The following is a 7,797-nucleotide window of genomic DNA, read 5'->3' as shown; positions in this document are numbered from 1 at the left end:
TTCAATCACATTTTTATAAATATTGTGTCCCGAGAGGTTTTAACCGCATTTAATGTCTCCCTATAGCATGTCAGGATGCATGCTGTTTAATCAGCACATGAAAGATTAACGATCTAAAATATATATAAAGACTAACTGACGAAATAACTTATGAGTGAGCATTCACAATCTAATTAGAATTAGATCCTTCACGCTCCTGTCAAATACGGTTGCGTGAAGGATATAATTTTAATTAGATTGCAGGCACGTAGCATCGTTTTTAAAAATGTGTGTTTGTGTGTGTTGGGGTGTTGGGGGGGGGGGGGGGGGCAGCAGACTCATCCAAAAAAAGGGGGGGGGGGGATAAAAAAAAAAAGGGGGGGGGTGTTACCAAAATCCTGAAAATCCTAATACGTTGGGGGGGGGGGTATACTTTTCACTTAAATCTTTATTTTCAATTTAATTTTTACAGGGTCACAGAAAAGTGGGGTGCCAACTCCATGTAAATTCAAATTTTTGAATGTAAAAAGAAAAATCTTTGCTGCGTGAAAAAGTGGCTGCCCCCCCCCCCCCCCCCCCAATGCTACGTGCCTGCTATTGATCATACTTAGCTGCTTCCTGCATCCCCTCCACCCCACCCCCACCCCCGATGCTACGTGCCTGGATTGGGGCATTCATAACTAACGTTATATGTTGCAACATTTACTGGTACATGTATCAAATACATTATTGCAAGACTCAGATTGACAAAAAAATGTCGCAAAATAAACTAAATTCTTGGTTTGTCTATTTGAAAAAATCCATAATTTGATAGTACATTACGGATTCTTAAAGATATAATTGCAGGTAATCGGATAAAACCTATCTATGCTTCAATTATTTACATGATTTATTACTTGTATTTAATCAGGGGCGAAACATCTCAGAGCACGCGTGTAACGAGGGCGAAACCACCCAGTTCCTCTTATATAGAGACAGAGGACCAGTAAACAGACAGACAGAACAGACGACAGTAGACGTGATGAAGTCGGAGAAAAACTAGGTCTGGAAGAAGAGATATAGAGACCTACACATCAGGGAGTTTAATTTTATATACCAACTCATAAGATTGGAGTCACAAAAGTGTTCTTCCGATCACACACATATTATAACATCAATTCATATGTCAAACGTTATGTTGAAGTTCATAAGCCAGACTTCATGTCTGTCGGCTAGTACATCATGCGCGGATCTAGAGGGGGGGGGGGTCGGGGGGGTCCCGACCCCCCCTGGAAAATGAAAATTTATTAAATTTACATAGTAAAATTATCGCGAAAATATGCCTCGGACCCCCCCTGGCAAACACAATTATCCTTCGGACCCCCCCTGGAAAATTTTTCTGGATCCGCGCATGTACATGTTTATCATGATACTCATTAACCTTTTCAATTTAACTAAGATGAATTAGATTATCTTTACTGTCCTTTAACAATTAACTATATGTAGCACAATGTATCATGCGCGGATCCGGGGGGGGGGGGGGGGACTAGGGATATTTTTACAGGAGGTATTCTAATGTGTATAGAAAATAGACTTCCTGTCTAAGACAGGCGCCTGTGGATATTTTCGGTAATTTCACTATGTATAACTAAGAAATGAAAAAAAAAACGAAAAGAGGGGATGTTTCGGACCCCACCCCACCCCCACCCCGATCAGCGCATGATGTATTGAATCTCGTTTTGGGGTTACCCGGAAGTTTTATTTAAACCAATCACGTGATTTTTACAGGCTGCCAGGGAGAACCATCAACAAGGAAGTGTAAACAAATGGTAAACATTAAAGATATGTCGCCATTTTGAGTTAAAGGCCTTTATAAAGGTGTGTATAGTTCGTTAAATGCGTTTAATTTGTTTCCATTGAGTATAAATGTTCTATATCAATGAATATTGCTGAAATGTATCAGCTTACTTTAATTGAAAATTAATGAAGAAAATATGAACAGATTTTTTGTTTGAATAACAAAAATGGACAAAAACAGCAACCTGTAGCATTTTTTAGGTCACCTGAGTCACTCAGGTGACCAATTGCAGTTGGTCTTCATTCGTCATCATGACTGTGTGTATCGACCGTCATGCCTGCATGACACTGCATGTCTGCATTAAATTAACAAATTTTAAAAATCTTTTCTACACCGATACATACATGTATGAAGGAAATGCATGGTTATGATGTATACATAACACCCTCTACCAAAATTTTGAAATTCATTGCCCCTGGGTCAGGGTTCAGACTCTAGGGTGGGGCGAAAATGACCATATAATAAAAATGTATTACATCTTAGAAAATCTTCCTCTTTATATAATCTCATACATGTACATATAAACGGTATATTAATTTTGTTAAAACTAAGTTGTGAAATTCTTGACCCCTGGTCAGAAGTTTGGGTCCTAGAACGGGGCCAATATATAGCCATATAGTGAAAATGTATTAAATCTTAGAAAATATTCTTCTTTATACTAGCTCCAACACATATGGGGAAAAACTAAATGCACGGTTACTCATGAACTCCTCTGCCTAAATTGTGAAGCTCATGGCCCCTGGGTCAGAAGTTCAACCCGTAGGTGGGGGGAGGAGGCAGCAATATGGCCATATAGAGTTAATGCATATTGTGTTTTAAATTCTTCTTCTCTACTCTCACACATCTGTATGAAAAACTGACTTAGTGATTATAATTAAAATTATAAATTTCATGTCCCCTGGAGTATGGGTTTTGACTGTAGGGCCTAAGTGGATGTTTAGTGTAAAAGCATATAATGTTTAAAAATTATTTTCTCTACTCCCACTCACCTGTAAGGAAAACTGAGTATAGAATTTTATTTAGACCAGGAAGCCCACTATGAAAATCATAAATTTCATGTCCCCCGAGGTAGGGGTTCTGACTCTAGAGCAGGGCCAAAATAGTCATATAGTGTTCAAGCATTTAAATGTTTAAGAAAATAGTCTTCTTTTAGACTTTACTTCTGCTGATACTGAATAAAAGCTGACTGCATTATCATAAAGAAGGAAAAAAGCCATCTATCATTTTTTTTTTTAATTTCATGTCTCCAAGTGAAGGGATTTGAATCTAGGGCGGGGCCAAAACACTCATTTAGTGTATTGGGTAGAGGTTCTTAATGCAGGGTGTGGCCAAAATGGTCAATTAGTGATAATATATATAATGTTTAAAAAAACATCTGCTGACACAAAATAAAAACTGACTGCATATTTAGAAAAAAAACCTTTAAGCTGTCATCTTTAATGATATATCATGTCACCTACATATACATGTAAGGCAAGGGTTATGGCTGAGGTGGGGTTATAAATTTGTTTATTATTTTATTCTGCTAAGGAATTTCTATGAAAGAAATAGGCAAATTCACATTTTTAAAAAAGAGAAAGAATGAAGCTTCTATCAAAGTTAACTTAAGACATTGTAAAACCATTTGGAAAGAGTTCAGTTTATCTGTGAAAACATATGCACATAAAACATATCCTGAAAGTTTACAAATATGGGGAAATTATTTAATATCAGAATCTTGCATCTTTTCAATATCAGGTCATGCACTCTATTATATTTGTAAGTTTTTCGCTAAAGTTATAGGTTTCATTGTCCTTTTTGAAAGATTTCAGGCAGGGAGGTGGTCTGTACAATATTATAAATTTTCTACTCCAGAATGAAACTTCACTAAATACATATATGAGACTTAAACGAGTTTGTATGTGGTACTCATGCAGGTGACCGTCAAGGCCTATTGGCCTCTTGTTTATTAAAATAAAATCTGAACTGTAAAGGAATGGAATATTTATTAGTAACTAATGAAAACTCTATTTAAAAATGTATACAAAAATATATCTTTTTTTAAATATGCTACTATTTAGAATTAATAAAATTAAATATGGTAACAAAATTTACAACAATTAAAGTAAAAAAAAAAACGCAAACAAATATATGTGTACAATATATTTTAATAGTAAAGATTGTTTGAATTTATTTGATGCAGTAGTAAGTTTTAAAAGCAATTATCTATAATGAGATTTTTATGAAGACAAAATTAATGCACTTTTTAGAACTCATATTCATATATTTACATTTTTCAGTGTCTTTGCCTGTGATAAAACTACGTATCAATTTTGTACTACATGTATATAACCCATAATACAAATGACGCCAAATCGAGGCGCCAGCAGGGTTTGCTTATTCATATTCAAATATATAATCGTATGATGGCTTAAAATTATATAAATATAAGTAATAAGGAATCATTCTTTGAATATTATGAGATGATAATTTCGGTCGGGGTGTGATCAAATATATCATAAAGCCCTTTGGGCTTTATTGGATTTGATCACGCCCCGACCGAAATTGTCACCTCATAATACTCAAAGAATGATTCCTTATTCCTTATATAAATCTGTCTTTCAATAATGAAGTTGAGTTTCAAAAGAGATTCAGTGCTTCAAATTTATAAAGTTTAAATAAAAGGATAATGTATTTTCTCCTTAAACATTGTGTTATTATTTGAAGCAAGATGATAGAAACATTTCTGTTAAGACTTTTTCTGAACTCATCTCACTTATTACATGTAAGTTTTATCGTTTATATCATTAATCCAATTTTTGTGTTTATCAGAACATGAATAAAAGTGTCCTGACCATGGACCCTGAGTACAACCTTCAGGATGTGTTACGGTGTCATCTCTGTGAGACCCCGGTCCCCCCTATGTTCTGTGCCATTTGTAACAAATATCTGTGTAAAGCCTGTGAGGGGGACCATCTCTCTGATCTATCCAAAGAACACAAAGTGCTGCCATTTGAAAAGAGAGGATCTACTCTTAAATGTCCAAAACATTCCTTAGAAATATGTGAACAATACTGTGAACAATGTGACATTCCTATTTGTACAACATGTGCTTCCTCTGAAGAACACAGTGGCCATCAATTTATTGAAATAACTAAAACCATGGACAAGAAGAAAGAAATAATTCAAAAAGATTTACAACAACTAGAGAAATCCATTTATCCCAAATACCAAGAGATTGCATCCATTAACCAAGTCCAAATATCTGCTCTGAATGAAAACTCCCAGAAATTAACAACAGAAATGGACAAACATGGAGAAGACTTGCACAGAGAAATAAACACCATTATCAGAAACATGAAATCTAACATGGAGGAAATGGACACCAAACACCTGGCTGTCTTAGACAAACAGGAAGATGAAATTAAACACACCATTTCTGAAATCACACAGACCATTACTGAACTGAAGATGTTACTGGACTCCAATGATGTCAGCCGTGTCTCTGCCTACAAATCCAGGAATGATGAATTCAGAAGATTGCCTCCTAAACTCACAGTGTCCTTACCAAGTTTTACCCCTCAGAAGATCAACAAAGAACAGCTTTATCAACAGTTTGGTTCTCTGTCAGCGTTATCTATCAAAACAGAAGAACATGGCTACACCATGCTCATTGATGTACCACGGATCATCACACAGATAGACACCAAGTGTAGAGGATTAGACAGAGTGTCCTGTCTGAGTGATGAGATGTGGACGTGTGGTGATGACAAAATCATGAGACTCTACAACCTCCGTGGGAAACTAGTGAAGTCAGTCAAAACCAAGTCAGGGAACGCTCCATGGGACATAGCAGTGACAAGGAGTGGGGATCTAGTTTATACTGATTACAATGATAGAACTGTGAACATAGTGAAGAATAAAAAGATAAAGACAGTGATCAGACTACAGGGGTGGATACCTTACGGTGTCTGTAGTACCTCCTCTGGTGACCTCCTGGTTGTCATGAACAATGATGATAAACAAACAAAAGTTGTGTGTTACTCTGGCTCCACAGAGAAACAAAGTATTCAGTACGACGACAAAGGACAACCTCTCTATTCATCTCGTGGATATAAATACATCGGTGAGAACAGAAACCTAGATATCTGTGTGTCAGACTATAGAGCCGGTGCAGTAGTGGTGGTCAATCAGGCCGGGAAACTCCGGTTTACTTACACTGGTCCTCCCTCTACTACCAAGGGATCATTTAGTCCATACGGCATCACAACAGACAGCCAGGGTCGGATCCTGACAGCAGACGGTAACAATGACCGTATCCACATCCTGGATCAGGACGGACAGTTCCTCCGCTACATTGACAACTGTGATTTATTCCGTCCATACGGTTTATGTGTGGACACCAGAGACAACCTCTTTGTGGCTGAGTCATACACAGGTATAGTGAAGAAAATACAATATGTGTAGAACATTACACAGCAGTGTAACATTGTTTATATGTATTACATGTTGACAAACTGACTGTATATAATATACTTGTTTGTGTATAACAGTTAATTATCTGTATTATATAATTAGTTTATGTTAATAAATAAACACCTTCATATATTCTTTACATACCAACAATACTATTGTTTAGTTTCTCTATGTAAATCGTAACAAACTCATTGTTTTTGTGCAGTGATTTTAATGGTAAAAAAATGACAGCATAAATATTTTACTTTCCAAACAAACTATTATATATATATATATATATATATGCTTGTCATTAAAAGTTGAAAAGAATACAATCAAACATTCTGTTTAATGAACATTGTATATCAAGAATGAGAACAAGTGAATGTTTGAAAAAAAAAACCCATTTAATTTGTCATTCTGTTGGATGAGTATATCATTGTGTATAATAAATGATTTGTATACAATTATGTGATCTTGTTTTAATTATTTTTATTACCTAATCAAAGGGATTTTGTTGTTTTATTACAAATTAAATATTTGCGTTAAATATAAAAAAATAAATTGGATTTTCAGATTTAATTGGATGGAGCAAAATGTCTGAATGTTGGTATTATCAGTTGGAAATTTTAAACTCTGTAACAGTTTTAAATTCTAAGACTGTTTTGAAGCAATGCTGATTGTTGCATCCGAGATGAAAAATAAAATCCTCTTTGTCAATGGCCAGGTCCCATCAAAGAAGGGAGCAATCTTCTTAGGTTATGGATAGATGATTTATTTTAGCCATACCCTGTAAGCAGGTTGCCCATTGTTATAGCACGACCCCTGTATATTTCCAGTTTAAAAGGTTGATGGGTCAATAGGTTAATATGTCAGTAAGTGTTCTGTCAAACTATTGTATTTTAAGACTTTATAGTCATCGATGTTGGTAAGCATTATGCAGATTAAACATGCTGACAAGTGGATGAGGTCAAAGGTCACAAGAAGCAAAGGCGTCGGAACCGGGGGGAGGGGATGCTAGGTGGGGCTTAGCACCCCCCCACCTTTTTTTTGCGAAGTTAGACCTAACCATTAGGCACATAGCATCATAGAGGGTTTAGCCCCCCCCCCCCCCCCCGATTAGGAATTTCATGATTGGGGGGGGGGGGGGGGATTGGGTAGGGAAATCTATTTTTGGAAGTATAGGTATACTCCCCCCACCCCCACGGATTAGGATTTTTATGATTTGGGGGATTAGGTTTTTTCCTCAATATTTCTGAGGATTAGTCTACCCCCCCCCCCCCACTTTTAATTTGCTTCCGACGCCAGTGAGAAGTAAGACGAAGGGTGAATAAAATAGCACAATTACTCTTCATTTCAGTGTAAAATGCATGCACGGATCCAGATTTTTTTTCCAGAGGAGGTCTGAGTCATATTTTCGGCAAATTTACTATATAAGTACAATCCCAAGGTATGGGCGGAGATTATAGAATAGTTGGCAATGAGGTTCTAAATAATATTTTGGCGCAAACAGCAGTCAATAGTGTCAATATGTTTGGAGTACTAAG

The 7,797-nt window shown here is 36.3% G+C and overlaps 3 protein-coding genes across 4 annotated transcripts in view; 1 reads left to right on the top strand and 2 right to left on the bottom strand.

Moving 5' to 3' along the window:
* LOC128169194 (glutamine amidotransferase-like class 1 domain-containing protein 1) overlaps window positions 1–7,797 on the bottom strand; it is a 93,980-nt gene that overhangs the window by 20,594 nt on the left and 65,589 nt on the right. The gene's annotated exons all lie outside the window — the stretch shown is intronic.
* LOC128169174 (beta-galactosidase-1-like protein 2) overlaps window positions 1–7,797 on the bottom strand; it is a 128,099-nt gene that overhangs the window by 59,692 nt on the left and 60,610 nt on the right. The window lies entirely within an intron of this gene.
* LOC128169181 (tripartite motif-containing protein 3-like) lies at window positions 1,633–6,647 on the top strand. Its single transcript, XM_052835346.1, has 2 exons — window positions 1,633–1,836; window positions 4,628–6,647. The coding sequence occupies exon 2, from the start codon at window positions 4,631–4,633 to the stop codon at window positions 6,260–6,262; it is 1,632 nt and encodes a 543-aa protein (XP_052691306.1). The 5' UTR covers window positions 1,633–1,836; window positions 4,628–4,630; the 3' UTR covers window positions 6,263–6,647.

This window comes from Crassostrea angulata, unplaced genomic scaffold, assembly GCF_025612915.1.
Source record: "Crassostrea angulata isolate pt1a10 unplaced genomic scaffold, ASM2561291v2 HiC_scaffold_106, whole genome shotgun sequence".
Classification (NCBI taxonomy): Eukaryota; Metazoa; Mollusca; class Bivalvia; order Ostreida; family Ostreidae; genus Magallana; species Magallana angulata.
The sequence above is the reverse complement of the archived record's forward strand: the minus strand, read 5'-3'. Positions and strand labels throughout refer to the sequence as shown.

Excerpts from the sequence above, each read along its gene's own strand:
- LOC128169181 (XM_052835346.1), top strand. The coding sequence starts at position 4,631 with ATGAATAAAAGTGTCCTGACCATGGACCCTGAGTACAACCTTCAGGAT.